Source organism: Salvelinus fontinalis, chromosome 11 (assembly GCF_029448725.1).
Source record: "Salvelinus fontinalis isolate EN_2023a chromosome 11, ASM2944872v1, whole genome shotgun sequence".
Taxonomy (NCBI): domain Eukaryota; kingdom Metazoa; phylum Chordata; class Actinopteri; order Salmoniformes; family Salmonidae; genus Salvelinus; species Salvelinus fontinalis.
The window spans coordinates 9,109,844-9,135,701 of NC_074675.1; the positions used below are offsets into that span (position 1 = coordinate 9,109,844).

General features: G+C 44.6%; 1 protein-coding gene across 7 annotated transcripts in view; it reads left to right on the forward strand.

The window, feature by feature from the left end:
• Positions 1–23,693, forward strand: part of atp2b1a (ATPase plasma membrane Ca2+ transporting 1a) — a 55,020-nt gene extending 31,327 nt beyond the window's left edge. For 3 of the 7 annotated variants that reach the window (XM_055937322.1, XM_055937324.1, XM_055937323.1), the window contains 15 exons: positions 1,865–2,020; positions 2,272–2,486; positions 6,297–6,539; positions 6,941–7,182; positions 7,927–8,164; positions 8,730–8,909; positions 9,242–9,329; positions 9,447–9,553; positions 10,175–10,366; positions 12,397–12,610; positions 13,577–13,788; positions 14,425–14,532; positions 17,941–18,129; positions 18,798–18,890; positions 21,053–23,693. In XM_055937322.1, coding sequence (XP_055793297.1) covers positions 1,865–2,020; positions 2,272–2,486; positions 6,297–6,539; positions 6,941–7,182; positions 7,927–8,164; positions 8,730–8,909; positions 9,242–9,329; positions 9,447–9,553; positions 10,175–10,366; positions 12,397–12,610; positions 13,577–13,788; positions 14,425–14,532; positions 17,941–18,129; positions 18,798–18,890; positions 21,053–21,424 — 2,849 coding nt within the window. In that variant the 3' untranslated portion in view covers positions 21,425–23,693. Of the gene's footprint in view, positions 1–1,864; positions 2,021–2,271; positions 2,487–6,296; positions 6,540–6,940; positions 7,183–7,926; positions 8,165–8,729; positions 8,910–9,241; positions 9,330–9,446; positions 9,554–10,174; positions 10,367–12,396; positions 12,611–13,576; positions 13,789–14,424; positions 14,533–17,940; positions 18,130–18,797; positions 18,973–21,052 lie in introns of all 7 variants that reach the window. The other 4 variants (XM_055937327.1, XM_055937328.1, XM_055937325.1 and 1 more) reach the window with 2 other exon arrangements.
• The last annotated feature ends 2,165 nt before the right edge of the window (positions 23,694–25,858 follow it).

Consider the following 25,858-nt stretch of genomic DNA (forward strand, 5'->3'; position numbering starts at 1 on the left):
GTGTCAGTAGGAGTATCTTAATCCGTGTCGGGTCAGGTTTCCCCATGCTACTCTGTGGCCTTGTGGGTCAGAGTGTGCGCGCCCGTTACTGGTCCATTCATTGTTTAGTCTGGGCCAGCATGTTACCTTCTCTCTCTCGCCCTCTCTGCCTTGCCTCCAAGAATTTAGCTGCAGGTGCTGTTGAATTCAGCTATGGCGATTTAGCGAGGAGATTACAGCCCTGTAGTAATCCTGGGGAAGAGCATCTTCTTTTTGGCCTTCTTGCTCCCTCTTTCTCTCTTATTGATTGAGGACGTAGCTGTCCAATCTGAACCCTTCATTCTATAGTACTCATAGACGTTGTCAGCTGTTCAGCGTCATGCTATTGTACGACCGTGAGACCCAGCTCTCTAAAGTCCATTGAGTCAGCCAGTGTCTACAGAGCGGCAGCTGTGCTGTTAGCTAGCAGAGCCTGTTCATTGAGGTCCTGGCGCTGCTCCTTTGTGCACAGATTCTGTCTTTGCCAGGAGTGAGCAGAATAATCCTTCAGTCTGGGATTACAGGCTGTGTAAATGCAGAACACACCACCTGGGAATATCGTGGCACCCATTCTGCAGATGCTGGCTGTGTGGCTCCTGGCATCAGCAAGGGAGGAGCCTGGGGATAGAATCGACTAGTGATATGTAATGACTGTTCAGTCAGTCCAGGGCTGGGAGAGAGACAGACAGTATATAATGACTGTTCAGTCAGTCCAGGGCTGGGAGAGAGGCAGACAGTATATAATGACTGTTCAGTCAGTCCAGGGCTGGAAAAGAGGCAGACAGTATATAATGACTGTTCAGTCAGTCCAGGGCTGGGAGAGAGACGGACCGTATATAATGACTGGTCAGTCAGTCCAGGGCTGGTCGAGAGACTGGTGAAGCCGACACATTGATCAGAGATAGAGATAATGATTTTATCATTTGGATAGTTGGGTTAGAGATCAGCCCTGCTGGCCTGGCTAGCCCGCCTGCCCACCGTCAGACCAGGGGCTCAGCGTCTTCTATGTTACTTGGTCAGATGAGTCAAGGTGTCTGTTGGCGTTTTCAAACCTGGGAGGGAAGGGGGCTTTAGAGGAATTGAAATGGTGTCAGTCTGGCCACTGTCCCAGCGGATTCCACAGATCCCAGGGCTGCTGCTCTCTGAGTGGGAATATGGTAATTAGATTCCTACCAAATTACATTTTGAACCGGATTCAAAATTGCAATGACTTTTACCCCAAGTTCCCTTCCAAAAGCACTCTGTGAATCGAAGCCAAAAGAAAAGGTTTGCAAAAAATATGGCACCCTGTCAATTCTCTTTGAAAATGACTCCTTATTGAATCACACTAAAGGACTGGAGAGATGGAACTACTTGTCATTGATTTTCCAACTTGCTTATCTCAACCCCGCCCCCCTCAACTTCTATGTCCAAAGTTTGTTTGCTTTAACAGTTATGCAGTGACTTGCTTTTTTAAATGAATGTGCAAGAATGAACAGTAATCAGGTTATGGTCAGTAGGCATGAAACAAGGAATGTTTTGAAATAGAAAAATTACAATGGGCCATTTGATTGTAAGTTGTACCTGTAAATCCTGTTTCAAAATCTTAGTTTGCGCTTGTTGCCTGCTGAACATGAGCCAGGTAGGCAGAAAGGCAAGGCTACTAGTGCTTGTTTTCCTTCCTTAACTGGTAGTTCATTCATCAGCTAATTGGTTGGCAAAACAGTCCAGTTGATTAGAACTAAAACATGAAAACCAGAAGCGTTCTCACCCTTGAGGGCTGGTAATTGAAACTGCAGTAGGAGTACCTCCATTCTGAGTCAGTCCAACCTTTAAGTCAACGTCCCCTCTCTTCTCTCCCCCTCAGCTAAAGCCGCGGATGGAGCCGCCATGGAGATGCAGCCGCTCAACAGCGACGAAGTCGACATCGACGAGAAGAGGAAATCCAACTTGAAGGAGAAGAAGGAGAAGTCCGTTCTCCAGGGGAAGCTAACCAAATTGGCAGTACAAATTGGCAAAGCCGGTCAGTGAACTTCTCTTTTTTCTCTCTCGCTGTCGCTCTCTCTCGCTGTCGCTCTCTCTCTCGCCGTTTCGCGAGAGACAAAACCGGGAGGGACGTACCTTAATTTGTCTAATAGAAACTTTAGTTTAGTTTGCAAAACATTTTCTGTTGACAGTAAATGTTTTGGCAACCGAATGGGTGTAATGATTACACTCCTGTTGATTTATATTGTGGATGAAGAGTGATGAGTCTCACTACTGTGTTCTCTCTAGGCCTGGTGATGTCTGCCATCACGGTCATCATCCTGGTTGTGCTGTTCGTGGTGGACACCTTCTGGGTGCAGGGCCTGCCCTGGCACAAGGACTGCACACCCATCTACATCCAGTTCTTCGTCAAGTTCTTCATCATCGGCGTCACCGTGTTGGTGGTGGCCGTCCCCGAGGGTCTTCCCCTGGCCGTCACCATCTCCCTGGCCTACTCTGTCAAAGTAGGTTCCCCTTCTGCCTCAGGGTCTGCAGCAAAAACACTACCAGACAATAAGCCATTTTATTAGTTGTAGTTGTCCGGATATGGAGTGTCTGTTAGGGCTGGATGATATATGGAGTAAATATAAAGATTAGCTGGCTACTCACTAGCACGTAGGCTTGTGCTTGAGAGATTGTTTATGAGATCTGTGTTGGGTTTCTATAATGCCTGTTGTAAGAAGTTAGTCGTTATTAGTGGATGTGCATTATGCATGGTTCTTTTATTATATATTTTTCTTCACTTGCTACACTTTTGAGCTTTGACTAGAAGCTACACGTGAAACGGATGTGTAGGCTACACGTGAGTCGTTTTTACAGGGCGCACTCATACCTGTCATAAAACTGTTTTATTAAAAAAAAAAAAATGACTTTTTTTCTCATTTTAAACTTTATTTAACTAGGCAAGTCGGTTAAGAACAAATTCTTATTTTCAATGACGGCCTAGGAACAGTGGGTTAACTGCCTTGTTCAGGGGCAGAACGACAGATTTGTACCTTGTCAGCTCGGGGATTCGATCTTGAAACCTTTCGGTTACTAGTCCAACGCTCTAACCACTAGGCTGACTGTTTGAAATGCAGTGTATTGAAGACACAGCTTATTTAGAGAAAAAGAAAAAAAACATTCATCAAACATCTCATTACAAAATCCTGGGCATTAATATGGAGTTGGTCCCCCCTTTGCTGCTATAACAGCCTCCACTCTTCTGGGAAGGCATTCCACTAGACGTTGGAACATTGCTAAGGGGACTTGCTTCCATTCAGCCACGAGCATTAGTGAGGTAGGGCACTGATGTTGGGCTATTAGGCCTGTCTCCCAGTTGGCATTCCAATTTATCCCAAATGTGTTCGATCAGGGCTTTGTGCAGGCCAGTTAACCTTTCTAGCCCAGGGGTCACAACATTCTGCTGAAAAGGCAGCGAGCGAAATTCAAAAATATTTTTGAAAATATGTAACTTTCACACATTAACAAGTCCAATACAGCAAATGAAAGATAAACATCTTGTTAATCTATCCATCGTGTCCGATTTTAAAAATGTTTTACAGCGAAAACACAACATATTTATGTTAGATCACCACCAAATCCAAAAAACAGTCATTTTTCCCAGCCAAAGATAGTCACAAAAGCAGAAATAGAGATAAAAATGAATCACTAACCTTTGATAATCTTCATCTAATGACACTCATAGGACATCATGTTACACAATACATTTATGTTTTGTTAGATAATGTGCATATTTATATCCACAAATCTCAGTTTACATTGGTGCCATGTTCAGAAATGCCTCCAAAATATCCGGAGTAATTACAGAGAGCCACGTCAAATAACAGAAGTACTCATGGATCTTTCATCAAAGTTTATGATGTTTTACATATCATTAAAGATACACGTGTTCTTAATGCAACCGCTGTGTCAGATTTTTAAAACTTTAGGAAAAAGCATACCATGCAATAATCTGAGACGGCGCTCAGAAATACACAACATTTCTCCGCCATGTTGGAGTCAACAGAAATACGAAATTACATCATAAATATTCCATTTGATGATCTTTCATCAGAATGCAGTGCCAGGAATCCTAGTTCCACAATAAATCGTTGTTTTGTTCGATAATGTCCATTACTAGTGTCCAATTAGCTACTTTTGCGAGCACGTTTAGTTCACATGTCCAAATGCAGGCGCCGGTCCAGGCGAACTCGGATGAAAACTTCAAAAAGTTATATTCCAGGTCGAATAAACTGGTCAAATTAAGTAGAGAATCAATCTTCAGGATGTTGTTGTCATATATATCCAATAACGTTCCAACCGGAGCATTCGTTTTTGTCTACAGAGTAATGGAACACATGGCCATATCATGACTAGCGCGCGTGACCAGGAACTAGCATTCTGCCAGACCACTGACTCAAATAGCTGCCATCCGGCCCCACCCTAGAGGCTTCATTCCACATTCTACTGACTGTTGACATCTAGTGGAAGGCGTAGGAAGTGCGAACAGATCCATATCTTACTGGGATGTGAATACACGATGAGTTTAACATCAACCAGCCCCAGCATTTCCACTTCCTGTTTGGAAGTTTGCCTGCCATATGAGTTCTGTTATACTTACAGACATAATTCAAACAGTTTTAGAAACTTCAGAGTGTGTTCTATCCAATAGTAATAATAATATGCATATATTAGCATCTGGGGCAGAGTAGGAGGCAGTTCACTATGGGCACGTGATTCATCCAAAGTGAAAATGCTGCCCCCTATCCCTAAAAAGTTAAGTTCTTCCACACCGATCTCAACAAACCATTTCTGTATGGACCCCGCTTTGCACAGGGGTTTTGTAATGCTGAAACCGGAAAGGGCCTTCCCCAAACTGTTGGAAGCACAGAATCATATTGAATGTCATTGTATGCTGTCACATTAAGATTTCCCTTCACTAGAACTAAGTGGCCTAGCCTAAACCATGAAAAATAGCCCCAGACCATTATTCTTCATCCACCAAACTTTACAGTTGGCACTATGTATTTGGGCAGGTAGTGTTTTCCTGGCATCCGCCAAACCCAGATTCATCCGTCGGACTGCTAGATGGTGTGAAGCGTGATACATCACTACCGAGAACGTGTTTACACTGCTCCGTAGTCCAATGGCGGCGAGCTTTACACCACTCCAGCCAACGCTTGGCATTGCGCATGGTGATCTTAGTCATGTGTGCGGCTGCTCGGCCATGGAAACCCATTTCATGAAGCTCCCGACTAACCGTTATTATACTGACGTTGCTTCCAGAGGTAGTTTGGAACTTGGTAGTGAGTGTTGCAACCGAGGACAGATTTTTACGCGCTTCAGCACTCGGCGGTCCCGTTTTGTGAGCTTGTGAGGCCTACCACTTTGCGGCTGAGCCGTTGTTGCTCCTAGACGTTTCCACTTCACATTAACAGCACTTAAAGTTGACCGGGGCAGCTCTAGCAGGGCAGAAATTTGACATACTGACTTGTTGGAAAGGTGTTGAAAGCCAATGAGCTCTTCAGTAAGGCCATTTTACTGTCAATGTTTGTCAATGGAGATTGCATGGCTGTGTTCTTGATTTTATACACCTGTCAGAAACATGTGTAGCTGAAATGGCAGAATACACAAATTTGAAGGGGTGTCCACATACTTTTGTATATATAGTGTATATCATGACTCATCAATAAGTTTGAAAACATTTATTTTTAGGCCATATCGCCAAGCCATTGTGGCTGTGCAAGGTTACAATTCAACTTCCTGGTGTAGTTTTTACCGCAAGCAGTTTGAACAGACCCGCACTGCCAACGAGCTTTACTTGTTAACTCAAGCTTTATTCGCTTACAAAGTAGGTTAGCCCTTAGCCAGTTAGCCCTTCACTTAGCCAAGACTGTAGCTTTAAGTGGCTAGCCTTACATGATACATTAAAGCCAGTTGGCTGTGTCATGATCCTTCTAACTGGAGTTGTTGGGCCAACAGGTTGATTAGTAATATCAGTAGTAGACCCTAGCCCTAGAAGACCAGTATCTAAGGCGTTATCCAGCCCACTCATACCACTGTAGACTTAGAAGATACAGCAGCTTTTGATGCAGAGAGGAGAGGATGCCACTGCAGTACTGTTGAATGGAAAAGCTTAGTTAAACTGTCCCTTTCTATTTTTAGGCTTTTGACCTCCTTCAGCAGCTCATATTTACCTTCTGCAGCTCATATTTAATTCAATGACCTTTTTCATGTCTCCCCTTCGCCCTCCTCCTCAACACACATCCCCCCCTCCGTCTTCTTCCTAACAGAAAATGATGAAAGACAACAACCTGGTGCGTCACCTGGACGCCTGTGAGACCATGGGCAACGCTACGGCCATCTGCTCGGACAAGACAGGCACGCTGACCATGAACCGCATGACGGTGGTGCAGGCCTATGTGGCCGACAAGCACTACCGCAACGTGCCTGATGCCCAGCTCATCTCCGCCGCCATCATGGACATCCTTGTCCTGGGCATCAGCGTCAACAGCGCCTACACCACCAACATTATGGTAAGGGAGGTTGCCTCGAGAAATGGTTGTCTGGCCAGGAGTATTGCACAGGCGTGTGTGTGTGCACTATCGATGTGTAGTCACTGATGGGTTTAGAATAGATGTTGTTGACGATTTAATTGATTAAATGTGGGGTAGGAGTTTTGCTGGTAAATGTCATGTCAGTAACAAATCACTAGAATGAGATGACAATGTTAATAGCCTCCAATGTGACCTGGGTCCTAATCATTAGGTCATGCCGTAGTAAAACATTTGACAACGGAAGACAAGCTTTTTTCTTATTGGGCAAGTACAGACGGTACCTCCTCATTGCACTCCCTTTGGTAGCGGTTTCTTCTGTTTTGTGCCAATTGAACACAACCCTTACGTGACACTTGGTGTGTGTCTCTCTCTGTAACCAGTCTCCGGAGAAGGAAGGAGGTCTGCCGCGCCAGGTGGGCAACAAAACCGAATGTGCCTTGCTGGGCTTCGCTAATGACCTGAAGCGTGACTACCAGGCCATCCGCAACGAGATCCCTGAGGAGAAGCTCTACAAGGTCTACACCTTCAACTCCTGCAGGAAGTCCATGAGCACCGTGCTGAAGAACGCCGACGGGAGCTTCCGCATGTTCAGCAAGGGAGCCTCCGAGATCCTCCTCAAGAAGTAGGTTTGGGTTTCAAGCTAAATCAAGCTGCTCTCAGTATTCAGTGTGGGGTGAATCTTAACGAGTCAGACATTGATATTAATGGTAAACTAAGTGTAAATTGGTGTACATCTAAGTCCATGTATGGATTCTATGGTCCTGTGGGGCTCAGTTGGAAAGAGCGTTGTGCTAGCAATGCCAAGGTTGTTGTTTCAATTTCCACATGGATCACACACATACTAAAATGTATGCATTCAGTAAGTTAGTTTGGACAACCGGGTCTGCTAAGTGGCATATATAGCCAATGCTATTATATACTGATAGTGTACAAGTTATCACCTCATACAAACATGGAACAACTTTGGTTTTGTAGTGGATGGCACACAATTAGCAAAGCACTAAGCACCTCTCATTCAAAGAGCTTAACATGGGTTCTAGGTGGCCAGGCAGGCTTGCAAAGGAATTGTTTTCGGCTTAGCCGCTAAGTAGTTCAAGTGCATCCCACCAAGCCCCTTAACATAGCTTCTTAAAAACAGGCCTCGAGAAATGAGTCTAAGCCTTCCCAAATGGCTCTAAACATGCCTCCTTTTTACCCACCTATAGGGTCTGGTCAAATTTAATGCACTATGTAGGGATTAGGGTGCCGTTTGGGACGAAGTCAGAGAAACAGGCTTCCTGCTGTGTGTTATCACATCGCTGGGTCTAACCACATCACACCCGTCTCTCTCGTTCTTTCTTTCTCTCGCTCTTTCCCCCACCACCAGGTGTTCTAAGCTTCTGACAGCGAGCGGCGAGACCAAGGTGTTTCGTCCCCGGGACAGAGAGGACATGGTGAAGAAGGTGATTGAGCCCATGGCCTCAGAGGGCCTGCGCACCATCTGCCTGGCCTACCGCGACTTCCCTGTCTCAGAGGCCGAGCCTGACTGGGACCAGGAGAACGACATCCTCACCAGCCTGACCTGTGTATGTGTGGTGGGCATCGAGGACCCAGTCAGACCCGAGGTCAGTTTATGAACCACAGTCAAACAAAAGAAGCAGACTGACATTAGCAAAGATACAGTGGAGTAATCTGATATACTTTACCTACCACACACCCGACATGGCTTCTAGGGCATGAGACTATTGAAAAGGAAGCAAGCCTCTGCACACAGTTGTATGCAAATGTCAGAGTTATTGTGTTATTGACATTTCCATTGACCCCGAAGTGTGTTCTTATCAGTATAGATATGTGACATTCAGAGAGGCCACTGACTAGGAACAACTCTGGGTCCTAGTTAATGGGTAATCTCTGTCAGCCTCACACATGGTCTATCAACAGCTCCTGTGCTGGTGAAAGTCAAAGACCCATTGCAACCAGATGGGATATTGAGGATGACTTGTTCCCTATGGAACAGAAGTGGTTTGCTCGTACAGTGATCTTGCCTGAGACCTGAAGACTTGTGTACACTCCCCTGAGCTGATGCCTAGGCTTGAGCTCTGCAAGCTAGGACAGTCCTGCAGCTGTCAGGAAACCCAGATTTCGCAGCCAGTCAGTCATACTTACACCTCTCTCTCTCTGCCCCTCCAGGTCCCGGACGCAATCAAGAAATGTCAGCGTGCCGGGATCACGGTACGCATGGTAACCGGGGACAACATCAACACGGCCCGCGCCATCGCCTCCAAGTGTGGCATCCTGCAGCCCGGAGACGAGTTCCTGTGCATGGAAGGCAAGGAGTTCAACCGACGGATCCGCAACGAGAAGGGAGAGGTGGGTTAAATATATTGTCGTGCCTTTACACCAAAACACAATCATCTAGGTCATGTTCATTATCACCAAACGGAAGAAAATGGATTGAAACAGGGAGAGACTACCTGGGCTCGTCCAATAAGAAAGACTTATTTTCATTTCCCATTGCAAAAGGTTTGAGACCTTTTTCCATTGCGTGCCCTAATGAACACAACCCTGTTTGACATTGTACTTCAGTGTTAATAAGGGTAGGGTTAGTTGGCCCTGATGGACTAATGGAACGCGCTAACAACATGGTTGATAGATGAAGAATGGGGATTGTAGGCTAATTAGTCTCATTTTTCCCCTTCTAGATTGAACAAGAGCGCATTGATAAGATCTGGCCAAAACTCAGAGTACTTGCACGATCCTCACCCACCGACAAGCACACATTAGTCAAAGGTACTTCGCTTTGCTCTTTCAGGATGAAAATGAAAAATGTCATTTTCACAAGTCACAGTGTCCTGAAATCTGTCATTTCAGATGTCTTATTTGGTAAGTTGTTCTCTCTCCCCCAAGGTATCATCGACAGTACGGTCTTAGAACAGAGGCAGGTAGTAGCAGTCACAGGAGACGGCACCAACGACGGGCCCGCCTTGAAGAAAGCTGATGTCGGCTTCGCCATGGTGAGTCTCATTTCTCTGCCAGTCCTATCAGAAAGTAACATGTTGCTACTGATTGGCTGTAAATGATTGCCCGTACTGTATGGAATCTCATACTGTCCAGATAACCGTGAGTCATATCGTCACAAGTCCAGATAACGATCATGATGGAACTTTAATCTGCACTTTTATATGGGGAGTCAAAAACGATGTTGGGTTTTAAAGATGTCACTGTAAACTTTATGGATGTAATTTACTGCATGTTTACATGTGCGAAAGATGTGAAACTGAAGTTCAACGAAGTTGACTGACTGATAACATCGCACTCTGTAGTGACCAATGGCCGTCACATATCGGCACATATGAACAGTAACAACAAACGTACTGCACCGCAATTACATGTGTATAGGGCTACGACTACTTGAATATCGAACTCTTGTTTCTCTTACGCATTTTGACTTAATGAGACCGTTATGAGTTGCCCGAGGGGTAGACAGGGATATGAAGAATGGTATGAAGGTTTGGAGTGGGGATTGAACCCTTGTCTCCTGGGAGAGAAATATGTGTGTCCAGAGCGGAGGGCTTTAACACTAGACCACGGCTCTGCACAACTTCAATATAGAACTTAATGTGTGTCACCTGCAGGGTATCGCCGGCACAGACGTGGCCAAGGAGGCGTCTGACATCATCCTGACGGACGACAATTTCAGCAGCATCGTCAAGGCAGTGATGTGGGGCCGCAACGTCTACGACAGCATCTCCAAGTTCCTCCAGTTCCAGCTCACCGTTAACGTAGTGGCCGTCATCGTGGCCTTCACCGGCGCCTGCATCACGCAGGTAACACACACACAAACTAGGGATGGGCACGGTTATGCAGATATCACACCGGATGATGCTTTTCCATTACTTGGGAGAGTATTCATCTGTAAGAAGAATATAGGCCTATTTTAATAATGAAAAAGATTTGTCTGAAATTAAATAAAATTGTCTGTGACATTGCTACATAGACCATTGGGGCGGCAGGTAGCCTAGTGGTTAGAGCATTGGGCCAGTAACCGAAAGGTTGCTAGATCAAATCCCCGAGCTGACAAGGTAAAAATCTGTTGTTCTGCCCCTGAACAAGGCATTTAACCCACTATTCCTAGTCCGTCATTGTAAATAAGAATTTGTTCTTAACTGACTTGCCTAGTTAAATAAAGTTTAAATGAGGGGAAAAAATTGCATTATTTATTTTTTAATAAACAGTTTTATGACAGTTATGAGTGCGCCTCGTAAAAACGACTCATGTAGCCTACACATCCGTTTCACGTGTAGCTTCTAGTCAATCAAAGCGCAAGTGAAGTGGGACATTTCTAATCAATGCCAAATGGAATTAAAATGACTGAATGAAGATGGCCAAATGAGAAGGAGTAGGCTACAATGATCAACCAACAGGTGGGCTGTTGTTTAATAGGAATGGTGTTGTAGACCAGTACGGGGAGTGCAGCAAAACCGGCTCAATCAGCCTTACTATGTTAGCTATCTAGCTTCTTTACAACAATTTGATGCATTCAAGTCGGGCACTATCAGATGGTATGATAGACAAACTATGTCAGCAACAAGTTTGTCTAACTAGCCCGTGTCGGTTTGGCTACTTTCTCTCCCTCCATGCCTCACACAGACTGTCACACATACCTGCTCCTCTCCTCTCTTGCCCCTCCCCCACCTTCTGCTGAAACAAGCAGAGCACAGCACACCAGCTCTGTTGCGCGTTATGACTCATTGTATGTGATCTGGAGAAGAACTAAGCGCTGTGCTCTTGGATTTGATTTGCATTCAGAGGGGACATTGTAGAGGGAATAGAGGGTTTGGTTCTTAGGAGCAGCACCAGGATCTATCCTCCCTTAGCTTGAATGGAAAGATTTGTCACCTATGACTGAAGTCTATGATCTGTGTGTGTGTGTATCCACAATGACTGAGGCAGTACAAAATGGAGCAACCAATTTATTCTAATGTATTCCTTTGGATCAGAGCTGCTTTTCAGGTTCTCTCTGACTAGAGGTAGCAATCATCTGCCCCTATTTGACCTGTCGGTCACAGCAGCCGCCAAATTAGTGCTCATCCAGGGGTAAAACAATGGTAAATGGGCCTGCAATAGAAACGGAACAAACAGCTATTTAAAGCTCCGGGCCTGAGCTGTGTGCATTATCCAACAGTGCTGTAATTTTGAGATAATGAGTGATGAGTGGCTGAGCATTTACTAGAGGGCAACACGGGTCAAGAGACGCGCACACACACACACACACACACACACTGAATGCTAGTGTAGATGCTAATGTGTTTACCTGTGTGTATCTAGCCATTCTGCTAGCATGCTAAGCTGCACAATGTATGTAGGTAGTGCCTCTGCTAGCATGCTAAGCAGCTAATGTATATGAAGCTAGCTGCTCTGCTAGAATGCTAAGCCGGCAATGTGTATATAGACGTATGTAGCTCGCTAGCTCCTCTGCTGGTGTGAAGTGGTTTGCCTCTACTGGAGCCTGAATAGCTCTGGTGAGTCAGCAAGTGGACACCTGTATTGCTGCTTGTGTCATTTCTGAGCAGTGTGTGGGCTACTGAAGTCTTTTAGCTTTCAATGATCACTACTCAGGCAGCATTTGCTCTTCGTGTTATGGCCTGCACTGCTTTGAATGTGTTGGTTGGATTTGTGCAGTGTGTCTACAGTCTGACGTTGGGATAGTGTGGAGGATGTTATGTAAGTAGTACTGACTGCATGAGTAATCTTTCTCACTCTGTCCTGCTCTCCCCCCCCCCTTTCTGGATCTCTCCTCTTTCTACTCCCTTCCCTGTCTCCCCTATCCTTTTCCTACCTCCCTCTCTCCCGCCAGGACTCTCCTCTGAAAGCTGTCCAGATGCTGTGGGTGAACCTGATCATGGACACTTTTGCCTCCCTGGCCCTGGCCACTGAGCCCCCCACTGAGTCTCTACTGCTGAGGAAGCCGTACGGCCGCAACAAGCCCCTCATCTCCCGCACCATGATGAAGAACATCCTTGGCCACGGAGTTTACCAGCTCATCCTCATCTTCACCCTGCTCTTCGTAGGTAAAGTACTAGTGTGTCTGTGTAGAAGAATGTGTGTGTTTTCCATTCTCTGCATCTCACTCTAATTGCGCACTGAGCTGAAACGGCTTACCATATGCCATGGAATTCCACATGGGTATGAGGCGGTCTTGATCGACTGGCTCTCTGATGGTGTCACCTTTACTACCACCTTAACTAGGGCGGCAGGTACGCTAGCGGTTAGAGCGTTGGGCCAGTAACCGAAAGGTCCTTGGTTCAAATACCCAAGCCGACAAGGTGAAGTACCTGACACTGTGCCCTTGAGCAAGGCACTTAACCTTAATTTGCTCCAGGGGCGTGTACAACGGCTGCAAAACAACACGTTTCACTGTCCAATGTCAGATTAACCTCAGTCGGCAGAAGGCTGAGAACATTTGAACGTTTAATTGTAATTTGCTGATCTTTTGATGTGAAAGAGGTGTTCTGATCTCAATGGGACTGCCACGAGCAGCGGTGCAGATATTTTGATGAGCAATATGCAGCACTTCGCTCTCACACAGTATCTGCACATGTGCAAGGGTTCGTTTTAACGCTGTTAGTGCGTGGTAGCCGCCGGACCAAAACAGCGGTGAAGTTGAGCCTTATGCTTCAACGTTCTTAGTAGTTGTGGAAATTGACCCACAATACTGTTTCCTTTCTGCATCATAATGCTGCCTCTACCTTTAAATCATTCCACAGAGGGCCTAGTGTCTGCAGGTTTGAGTTTTTTCCTTTCAATTAAGACCTAAACAACCAGGTGAGGGGAGTTATTTACTAATTAGTGACCTTAATTCATTAGTCAAGTACAATGGAGGAGCAAAAACCCACAGACACCCTCTGTGAAATGAGTTTGACAAGTGATCTAGATAAAATAAAGATATTTTTAAAAGGTAGTGGGTCAACACTTCACCTCCCCCGTCTCTCTCGCTCTCTCTCTCTCTCTCTCTCCCCCCCCCCCCCCCCCCCCAGGTGAGCAGATCTTTGACATCGACAGCGGGCGGTACGCACCCCTCCACTCGCCTCCCTCAGAGCACTACACCATTATTTTCAACACCTTCGTCCTCCTGCAGCTCTTCAACGAGATCAACGCCAGAAAGATCCACGGCGAGCGCAATGTCTTCGACGGCATCTTCAACAACCTCATCTTCTGCTCCATCGTCTTTGGCACCTTTATCATCCAGGTAACACTTAGTGTCTAGTGTCTTCAGACTGTAGCATGTCTGCTTGCTGGAGTTGCTCACTGCTTTAAACAGACACCATTTTTTAAAATGTTTTGGTCAGTTGGCAGATGCTCTTGTCTAGAGCGACTTACAATTAGTGGATTTGTCTTCAGATAGCTAGGTGAGACAACCACATCACATTCGTAGTGAGTACATTTTCCCTCATTAAAGTAGTGATCAGCAAAGCCAGCGCTAGGGGTTAATTTAAGATGCTCTTAGAAGAGGGTTTCAGATGTTTAGGGAAGATGGGTCTGTCTGAATTGACACCCTATTCCTTATATAGGTCACTACATTTGGCCTGGCTGCAGGATACAAAAGTAGTACCCTTGTATAGGAAAGGGGGTCAATTTCTGGAAGAATATAGATTCTTCCCCATATATAAGAAGGCCAGGGCTCCCTTAAATGAGTCATCTCAATGGCGCTCACCTGGATAAATAAAGAATGAAGAAAAACGAAACCCAAACCATATTCATACACGGTTCACATGAAACCTGTTGTAACACGCATATCTGTCAAATGGAATTACCAGCAAACCAAGAAACCGTGAATGGAAATGAGCTTGACCTCTAAATGTTTCTTTCCTCTCCGGCCTCTCAGATAGTCATAGTGCAGTGGGGAGGCAAACCTTTCAGCTGTGTGGGCCTGAGCATCGACCAGTGGCTATGGTGCACCTTTCTGGGCTTTAGCAGTCTCCTCTGGGGTCAGGTAAGAAGACCCACACACACACACACACACACAGTGAGTTGCAAGTGCGTCACCTGTAACTTTCCAACACTGCCCCATCTGTCAGGGAAACACTACTGCCCCAATGTGGCTGTGTTGGGTAGCTGAATTGCCACACTGTATTGAAATGGCTAGTTGGATGATGAGGATCTAGAATTCCTGATTTGAGCGCTGGCATGTTATTTCTGAAATATCTAGTGTATTACAATTTCCTGTTCACCTCCTATTTTTTTCTGTTGTTGATTGTGATGTCATTAGTTGTGCATTTTGTGATGCTGATCTAGCAAGTAAATGGCTGGACATTTACTTGCTAGACCAAACATTGCTTTGTCACCAGTAGGGTTGCACATTTTGGGGAATATTCAGAGGTGGAAACTTTCAGTGGGAATTAACGGGAATATAGGAAAATTAATATTAATACCATTTAAATGTAGATATTTTTGCATTGGATATATTTACCATATCATATGGAGACAGAAACATAAACATTTTTCCTTATAAGTAGGCATAATTGCAAATTATTAAATCCTTCCAATATAAATAAATAAATATTTAGTTACGAATTGAACTTTAAATGAGTGGACTCTTCACATGGGATGATTTCACTGAACAACAAAATAAAGGGAATATTGAATGATCCTCAATGATCCATCACATCTCCCAAAAAATGTTTTCAGCATACATCTGTAAAATGATAGTCTAGAAACTAAATATTTGGTGGTCTTCCTCTCAGGCTTCCATGTCTTCTCCCTGGACCTCCTCAATATCCACCTCTTGAACCTCAGACTATGAGGCCTCATCTTCACTGTCACTTTCCAACCTTGTTGAGGATGGCTCGTTGAGCCTGACGGGAAAAAAAGCCAGCCTGTGATGTGTGCTTTGTGTGTGTTCACAAACAAGGACCAGTTGTGCTCTGAGGTGGCTGATGTTGGTGGGATTTGGAGGATGATGGAGGCAACAGGCGAAAGAGCCTCAGATCCACAGTCCCTTCCAGTAGGTGGCTGATGTGATATGTTGGCATGACTGCCATATTGCATCTCCATCCCAAAGCCCTTGCTTGGAAGTGTGCTTCGCCAGACTGCCAAGAACCTTGCCCTCATCCAGGCCAAGGTGGCGAGACACGGTAGTGATGACACCATAGGCGTTGTTGATCTCTGCACCAGACAGGATGCTCTTGCCAGCATACTTGGGGTCCAACATGTACACTGAGGCGTGTATGGGCTTCAGGCTGAATTCTTCACGCTTTTTGATGCATTTCAGAACTGTACTTTCCTCTGCTTGGAGCAACAGTGAAGTGAGCAGGGCAGTATGGATTTCTTCTCTTACATCTGCGAGCAGAGTCTAAACATCAGGCATGGTCTCCCTCAATCCGTGCAATGGCTACTGCTATCGGTTTCAGGCTGCTTACCACTCTCTCCCAATATGCATCATCCAGGAGGATTCTCTTGATGGGGCTGTCCATATCAGCAGACTTCCCCTCCAGGAGACTCAAACATGATGACTGACAACACCACCCCAACGGGTGTTGCTGGGCAGCTTCAATGTGGTGCTCTTATTCTTCTCACTTTGCTTGGTGAGGTAGATTGCTGCTATAACTTGATGACCATTCACATACCTAACCATTTCCTTGGCTCTCTTGTAGGGTGTATCCATTGTTTTCAGTGCCATGATGTCCTTGAGGAGCAGATTCAATGCATGAGCAGCACAGCCAATGGGTGTGATGTGAGGTTAGGACTCCTCTGCTTTAGACCAAGCAGCTTTCATGTTCGCAGCATTGTTTGTCACCAGTGCAAATACCTTCTGTGGTCCAAGGTCATTGATGACTGCCTTCAGCTCATCTGCAATGTAGAGACCCTTGTGTCTGTGCTCTTGTAGAATACTGGTTTGAGGGGTGGAGATGATGTAGTTAATTATTCCTTTCCCACGAACATTCGACCACCCATCAGAGATGATTGCAATACTGTCTGCTTTCTCTATGATATGCTTGACCTTCACTTAATCTGTTGAACTCTGCACCCAGCAAATGAGTAGAAGCATGTCTGGTTGGAGGGGTGTATGCTGGGTGAAGAACATTCAGCAATCTCTTCTAATACACATTGCCTGTGAGCATCAGAGGTGAACCAGCTGCATACACAGCTCGAGCAAGATATTCATCAGCATTTCTCTGACTACGTTCCTCCATTGAGTCAAAAAAAACTCCTGATTCCAGGAGGACCATGAGCTGTTGCTATCGATAAGGTGTCTGATTCGTCATTTTTACTTCGAATAGAAGTAGAGTGACTTTTGTCAGAGGTTGCTTGTTGTGAGCGCTGAGGGAACTTTATGCACTTGGCCAGATGATTCTGCATCTTGGTTGCATTCTTCACATATGATTTGGCACAGTATTTGCAAATGTACACAGCTTTTCCTTCTACATTAGCTGCAGTGAAATGTCTCCACACATCAGATGGTGCCTGTGTCATTTTCCTGTAAAGATTAGGGGGGAAATGAGAAAAAAAAACAAATCCAATTCCATGTACAGATAAATAGTTAAGCAGTTAGATTAAACAACTCCTTTGTAAGATAAATGTTTTAAAATGAAACATGTATGAAAACGGGTGAAATAACACTCAGTTAGTAGACTCAAGCTAAAACCCACATGGTAGCAAAAACTAACAGAAATTGTTGACAGGTTAGAAATTATATAAACACACTTTGCTGTAGGCTACTATTTTACTCGTTAACAAAAATGTAGTATAAAATATATTCACCCCACCTAGTATTGTAATCAGAACTTACCAGAAAGCATGTAGTCCTTGGCTCAGACAGTGTAGTAGTGTGGGCTCAATAGCATCTTATTAGTGTGCAAGATCTTGAGAATCAGCTGTACATGTGATGGAAGAGTGCACTGTTAATGCAGAGGGCTGCAATTCCATTGAATTGGTGATAGTTTAACCAAAATATGCCACAAGACAAAGAATTGCCTTGTGTATCCCTCAAAACAAGTTTGCTGTTATAAAGCTAACTTTAAAAAATATATATTTTAAGCAAAATTCCCCAAATTCCCGGGCTTAACTTCCCATGGAAAATTTTGGGGGAAAGTTTCTGACCCTTTGCAACCCTAGTCACCAGACAAGAACCCATTACTTTTGCATCAGTCACATTTATTTTCCGAGCTGACTTCCTGTGGAAATTGGTCGTTCGGTTAACAGATGCACATTGTGTGAGGGTCCCTGTTGTGCACCTGTTGCAGTCCAGCCTGTCATTCCATATATACCAGTAACCTGGGTCTTTGCTATCTGTATGTTAGTAGTCAGTCCTCTGTGGTAGAGATGGGATTTGTGGTCCAATATTGCTGACATGGTTTGGACTGTGATAAGACCTTAACCCCTCTGCCCCTCCTCCCTCCAGGTGATCTCATCCATCCCCACCAAAAGTCTGAGGTTCCTGAAGTCTGCCGGCCACGGCACCCAGAGGCAGGAGATCCCTGACGAGGAGCTGGAGGACATGGAAGAAATGGAGGAGATCGACCATGCCGAGCGCGAGCTGCGCCGTGGACAGATCCTCTGGTTCAGGGGCCTCAACCGCATCCAGACTCAGGTAATGTCCTCCTTGACCGCTTCTCCACCGATGTTGACCAAAGAGGAATCACAAGCCATAAGGTTAACTCTACGCATTTCTCATCCCCTTTCCCTTTCTCTCAGCACTTTGAGAGAACAGCTGGCATGTTCCCCTCAAAATCCTTCTTTTGACTTTGATTTTCTGTTTGCTTTGGAAAGCTCAAGCAAGGTCCTTTTTGCCTATTCTATTTCTGGCTTTCTAACAAGTTAAGTTGAACATGATAATGTGATGGTCAATGAAGAAAATCCCCTTTTGTGTGATACTGAGAAGAATACAGGTATCTTAAAGGGCCAGGTGTGAAAGGTATTTGAATATGGGATGATTTTTTTAATTAGGAAATGTAAAGCATCAGATCAGGCTCGGGGAGAAACCTTCAGATCAGTGCCTTTCACCCACTTTCTCTCGCAACTGCTATATCTCTCTAAGTGGGGGGAAATACCTTTCTATTATATTTTGGTGCCTTTTCTCTCACCTTTCTCTGGTTTCTTCCACTCTTGGTCTCCTCTTGTTCTCTCGCCCTTTTCTCGCTCTGCCTCTCTCGCCCTTTCTCTCTCGCCCTTTCTCTCTCGCCCTTTCTCTCTCGCCTCTCCTCTTGCTGTGGTTTCTGGGCTCTATCCTCTCCTGTCACCCTCTCTGATTCCTTGCAGATGGATGTAGTGAGTGCCTTCCAGAGCGGAAGCTCCTTTCAGGAGCGCCAGCTAAGGCGGCAGCCCTCCACCTCCAGCCAACAACAGCACGATGTAACCAATGTTTCTAGCCCTACACATGTAGCCTTTTCTACTACTGCCACTGACGCCAACACCGCTTCTTCCACTGTGGGGTGTGAGTGTGTGTTTCCTTAGTGCATGAAAATCTAACATCTTCCTCTTCTACTCTCTCGCCTAACGTTGAATTCATTCACTCTTACTTGTCCCTCCTTTTCTTAAAAAATACAAAAAATACAAAAAACAACCACATCTTCCATGTTGCTTGGTAACATAACTGCTGTATATGGATGTAGTGTAACACCCACAAGGTCACCACGAGTTCTAAGGGCTTTTTCTGTCACATCTTGTTTTCTGTTTCTGCTTCTGCTTCATTCTCTGATGATAGAGGTTGAGGGAGGAGCTAGAGGAACGTTGGATTGACGTTGTTGTCTGGTCACGTCTGCTGCTGTGCCCCCCCCTCTGGCTGGCTGGCCCCCCTGGCTACTAGCACTCTTGCGGGCCTTGTTGTCGCAGCTCTGGCCCCTCTATAGTAGCTGTGTAAATGTTTTGAGTATAAGCCCATGGTCACGGTAGATGGTAGTGCTTAAAATCCCCCCAAAAAACAGAGGTTGTCTCTGACTGAGCATAAACAAGTTATTTCTCTCTCCAAATGTAAACATATTGTCAATGTTTTGGTTACGTTGGTCAACGTTCGCCGCCTAACCAATAATGAATGACCTTTCCCATTTTAGACCGGACTGGTACTTTCTCAGGGTCTTTCCAGGGTGAAGTCCAGTCCAGAGTGTTAAGTCGGTCTGGGTATTCTAGCCACCTTGTCGCTCCACTAATAGACAATCAGTGGAACATTGCGGGGGCTGCTGTACTGTGTGCAGGAGGATCCTGGAATGTCTGTGTCCTCTCCTCTGCAGAATGGAATTTCGGCATCCCGCAAATAACCAAGACTGTCCCTTCCCTCATGAACCTTCTTTCCTTAGACCCAGATGAAGGGCTTTGGTGTGTTCTGAGTGTATTAACTGTTCTCTACCAGGGAGTGTGTCTGTGTGACCAACTGGTCTCTTTCAGACTGGCTGACCTGCAGTTGCAGACATTGATTGTATTATAACTGATGTGATGTTTCTTCAGAGGCTTTGAGACTAGGGAGCAGTGTTTTGACCATGTTTTAATTTCAATTTCTCTCTTTGGTTATAAGCCACATCTCTCTAGTAAATGATGAAGCCTCTTTTTCCAGGTGCTTTGCTGATGAGAACGCTTAACATTTTAGGATTGATATAATTTGGTGTACTTTTTATTTCAATATTCCTCTTTCATAGCCAGTATGTATTGTCCACTGTTCCCCCCCCCAAAAAAATAAGCCAAGAAGCACCCTAATCTTACTGACTCCAACCATATTCCTCCTTAGATTCTGTGAAATGTGTCATGGGCTTTACTCAAAGGTTTACTACTGTTGAACCCAAGGTAGCACCGCTCTGCATGGGTTCTGTCTCTAGTCTGAGTGTTTCTTGTGCTGTTGCCTATCTAGCTATATATCAGCTTTAGACCTGCTTGGCTGCTGCAGTTTTTGTTTTCTCCACAACAAAATCAGTGACTGACCCTCCTCACCTCCCTCACCCTGAGCATGACCAAAAATAACTAACCTATCTGTGTCCAAGCTTCTGTCCTCTATGAATGTGTTCTTATCCAGAACATGTCTCCATTTTTCTTGCATTTTGAATAACTTGGACTGAGGGTTGCATTTTTGGAGCTGGACTTTTTTTGGTGATATTTTTTACTACTTTCACTACTACCACCCCCCTCAATGGTTTGTTGAATCCCAAGAGGAGTTTTGAGGTGTGAAAGCCAACGGTAAGAGACATATGTCCCACGACCCATTAACTTTTGACTGGTTTCTTCCACCACTGAGTGCTCAGTCTCAGTCCGAGGAAAGATGGTAACAAAAGTGATCAGGGTTTGACGACACACCGATTGACTCTAGCCTCCAGGACTAGTCCTCACTGCATACTTGCACGTCTTGTTGAGAATTTCACAACAAAATCACTGGTGTTTTTTCATGTACCCCGTCCCAAACTCACCGCAATTGACCCATTTATTTATTTTGTCCATGGTTTGAACTGCAATTGAAAAATGCAAAATGTATATGTGTGCATGATTCTATGTTGAGACTGACTGTGTCCCCCTCACCCTCCCTCACCCAACAGATTCGGGTGGTGAATGCATTCCGCAGCTCCCTGTCCCCCTATGAGGGGCTGGAGAAGCCAGAGTCACGCAGCTCCATCCACAACTTCATGACCCACCCAGAGTTCAGGATAGAGGACTCGGAGCCCTCCATCCCCCTCATCGACGACACCGACGCCGAGGACGATGCCCCCACCAAGCGCAACTCCGCCTCCCCCCGCAACATCACGCCTACCCCTCCTTCCCCGTCACTCTCGCCGACGCCCTCGCCCAACCAGAACAATAATGCAGTGGAGAGCGGCGGCAACAACCACCTCTACGTGGAGGGCAACAAGGCAGCAGGGACCCCCTCGGCCCCAGGGAGCCCCTTACACAGCCTGGAGACCTCCCTCTGATTCTGAGCCAACCCTCAGCCACTACTATTACCACCACAGCCACTTTTCTACCCACGACGAGGAGCTCGCCTCGGAGGAGGAGCGATGGCAGAGGAGAAGGGGTAGAAGGGAGAGTCTTCTGTAAGCTTCGAGCTTGTGCTGGACTGAAACGAGCAAACATTCTCGAATGTAGGGTTTGGTTTTGATTTTTTTATTTAATTAGAATTTATTTGAGTTCTTAGAAATACCCCTCTGGCAATGCGAGGGCTTCTTTTGTCTCCACCCCTCCCTCATTGATAACTTTTATGTTGTTCTCGGTGCAAGAGGGGTGAATATAGACTCAGATTGAAAGTGACCTGTTTTTTTAATTGATATTATTTTAATGGGAGGGGTCCTCCTCCTGGCTTGAAGATCAGCTGTAAGAAATGAAAGACGACCTTTAGCTTCTCTTTATCTGAATGGTGGTGTATATTTATGTCTTTGGCCCTTGCTCATTCAGAAACTTTTTTTCTGCTCCATTGGCTGTTAATATTTTTAATTATTTATGTTTTTGGAAAAAACAGGTCTGTTTACAAAGTTTGTAGATACTTTTTTTCTGTTTGTAGACGAAAAAGCTTCCTGACGTACGATGCAGAAAATCGACAGACAGAGTAAAATATTGAATAAGAGGACTATTTCAGATACTGCTGTATTTTCAGGAAAAAAAAGGGTGTTTCTATTGAAACTGAACTATTTTTGCCTGCAATTTTTATTTGTTATATATTTGTAGATAAATAGAAATCTTCTAGCCAAACAGATAAACACTAAGGCTTGTATAGCGAAGAGGTCCATTGGGGGGGGTGGAGAGATTCAACTGGAGAAGGAAGGAGTAAGAACGCCCAGGGACTCTCCATTCACATTTCTATAAATATTTACTACGTTCATTGCTTTAGCAGTTTCAATGTTCCGTTTTTCTCGTTCACAGGGAAGCTCAAAAGTCCTGTTTGTCATTTAATTGTGGGTTAAGGGGAGGGGTATTAAAACCCTAGTTTTTCTCCCCGTTTAAGAGTTCATAAAGGGAGTCAGTTGGTCATCACATTGAGAATCAGTTCTGTTTTTTCTTGTCTTTTTTTTCACTCAGCGAAACTTCAGTCCCTGCCAATGTACAATACTGACATTTGTTTACTCAGGCATAGAAAAGGGTTGAATTGAAAACGGATTCTATAAATTAAGAAAACATTTTAACTTCACATTTTTGGTCTTTAGGTAGTAAAATGTTGTATTGGTAAAAATAAAAGCAAGTGGATTATTTTCAGATTTCATTCAATTAATTTCATTTATTTTTATGAAAACTTAAATTTCCCCCAATGTATGGTTTGTTCACATTTGAAAAATCCCCCCCCCCCCCCATAAGACTCCTTTTACAGTCATAAATGTTGCTGCATTTGATTTGCTTGTAGAATATTTTTGACACCTGATATACTGGAAAAAGTAAAGAATTGACACATTTTTTTAAGACTAAAAGACTAGACATACACTGGTAACTGCACAGGGGTACTTTGTTTCATAACACCTCCCTTGGGAACATTTTTATACAGACAACCATACAAATTGTACCTTTGTATTTTTATGGAAACGCAGATGATAACTTTCAACCTACTGAACCAGAGTTTTGGGGTTTGACACAAATTACACATTGGAACATTTGGGGCGGGGTGGGGCACTCACTAAAAAGGGTTGTGATTGGTTCTGGTAGGAATATTTTTCTCAGGGTGGCAAATGGTATGAAATAAGAGACTAGGCTTTTATATAGGCATGTAGTCAAAATACTAACACATTTGTTAATGTTGTGAAGTAGCTTATCAGCTATGTTGGGTTGTTTTTGTTTTGGCAGCAGGGTGCAGATTCTGACTGTTAAATTCCTCACTTGTTTAGACCTCTCACCCAATCTTAGCTGGGTGTAGGGGGCCAAGAGAGAGGGGGGAAAGGGATATGTTCAGTAGTTGCTCAATGACAATTATATTTTGGGAATAAGTTTCTTGTTTTTACCAAAAAAAGCAGCTTGAAATTGCAAAAATGGGAAGAAAAAAGAATCCATCAGTTTTTGTTCTGTAGATTCTTCCTATAACGGGAATGAATGTTTATCCATCTGTTTTATGGATTTATTTTTTATCTTAACATTTGGAAATAAAAACTACTTCATGTCTTTTTCTTGAGTAATTTAAATGATTATCGTGATTGGATTTACATTTGAAACTTGTCGAGTAATGTGTATGGTTTTTAAAAATAAAAAATTGATATTTAGCCTAAATACAGCCATGTTTTTCATTTATCATGCGTAACAGGCCACCTTAAAGGACTTTTAAAAAATAAAAATAATCCTAATCTGTATTTTGGATGAAAATGGCTCATAAATATCCTGTGCATGCGCACATGGAAAAGTATTCCTCAAATCCAACAAAATGGAATAGAAGGTTGCTGATGAAGTTTGAAATGACACACTTTCATGTGTGATGTGTAAGATCTGGATCACAGAGCTTTGCCGTTTCCAAAATTACTTATTTGGGTTTTGGATCCTTCATGTTTTATCTACTTTTAAACTCGGACAAAACAAAACAGAGATGCTTGTTCTAGGTCCCAGGAAACAAAGAGATCTTCTGTTAAATCTGACAATTAATCTTGATGGTTGTAAAGTCGTCTCAAATAAAACTGTGAAGGACCTCGGCGTTACTCTTGACCCTGATCTCTCTTTTGACGAACATATCAAGACTGTTTCAAGGACAGCTTTTTTCCATCTACGTAACATTGCAAAAATCAGAAATTTTCTGTCCAAAAATTATGCAGAAAAATTAATCCATGCATTTGTTACTTCTAGGTTAGACTACTGCAATGCTCTACTTTCCGGCTACCCAGATAAAGCACTAAATAAACTTCAGTTAGTGCTAAATACGGCTGCTAGAATCCTGACTAGAACCAAGAAATTTGATCATATTACTCCAGTGCTAGCTTCCCTACACTGGCTTCCTGTTAAGGCAAGGGCTGATTTCAAGGTTTTACTGTTAACCTATAAAGCGTTACATGGGCTTGCTCCTACCTATCTTTCCGAGTTGGTCCTGCCGTGCATACCTACACGTACGCTACGGTCACAAGACGCAGGCCTCCTAATTGTCCCTAGAATTTCTAAGCAAACAGCTGGAGGCAGGGCTTTCTCCTATAGATCTCCATTTTTATGGAACGGTCTGCCTACCCATGTGAGAGACACAGACTCGCTCTCAACCTTTAAGTCTTTACTGAAGACTTATCTCTTCAGTAGGTCATATGATTGAGTGTAGTCTGGCCCAGGAGTGTGAAGGTGAACGGAAAGGCTCTGGAGCAACGAACCGCCCTTGCTGTCTCTGCCTGGCCGGTTCCCCTCTCTCCACTGGGATTCTTTGCCTCTAACTCTATTACAGGGGCTGAGTCACTGGCTTACTGGTGCTCTTTCATGCCGTCCCTAGGAGGGGTGCGCCACTTGAGGGGGTTGAGTTACTGACGTGATCTTCCTGTCTGGGTTGGCGCCCCCCCTTGGTTTGTGCTGTGGTGGAGATCTTTGTGGGCTATACTCGGCCTTGTCTCAGGATTATAAGTTAATGGTTGAAGATATCCCTCTAGTGGTGCGGGGGCTGTGCTTTGGCAAAGTGGGTGGGGTTATATCCTTCCTGTTTGGCCCTGTCTGGGGGTATCATCGGATGGGGCCACAGTGTCTCCTGACCCCTCCTGTCTCAGCCTCCAGTATTTATGCTGCAGTAGTTTATGTGTTGGGGGGCTAGGGTCAGTTGGTTATATCTGGAGTACTTCTCCTGTCTTATCCAGTGTCCTGTGTGAATTTAAGTATGCTCTCTCTAATTCTCTCCTTCTCTCTTTCTTTCTCTCTCTCAGAGAACCTGAGCCCTAGGACCATACGTCAGGACTACCGGGCATGATGACTCCTTGCTGTCCCCAGTCCACCTGGCCTTGCTGCTGTTCCAGTTTCAACTGTTCTGCCTGCGGTTATGGAACCCTTACCTGTCCCAGACCTGCTGCTTTCAACTGTTAATGATCGGCTATGAAAAGCCAGCTGACATTTAGTCCTGATTATTATTTGACCATGCTTGTCATTTATGAACATTTTGAAAATCTTGGCTCTCTGTAATTCTCTCCTTCTCTCTTTCTTTCTCTCTCTCGGAGGACCTGAGCCCTAGGACCATACGTCAGGACTACCGGGCATGAAGACTCCTTGCTGTCCCCATGTAACGGATGTGAAATGGCTAGCTAGTTAGTGGGTACGCGCTACTAGCGTTTCAATCAGTTACGTCATTTGCTCTGAAACCTAGAAGTAATGTTGCACCTTGCCTTGTTGATGTGTGCAGAGGGTCCCTGGTTCGCGCCTGTGTCGGGGCGAGGGAACGGTTTAAAGTTATACTGTTACACCCAGTCCACCTGGCCTTGCTGCTATTC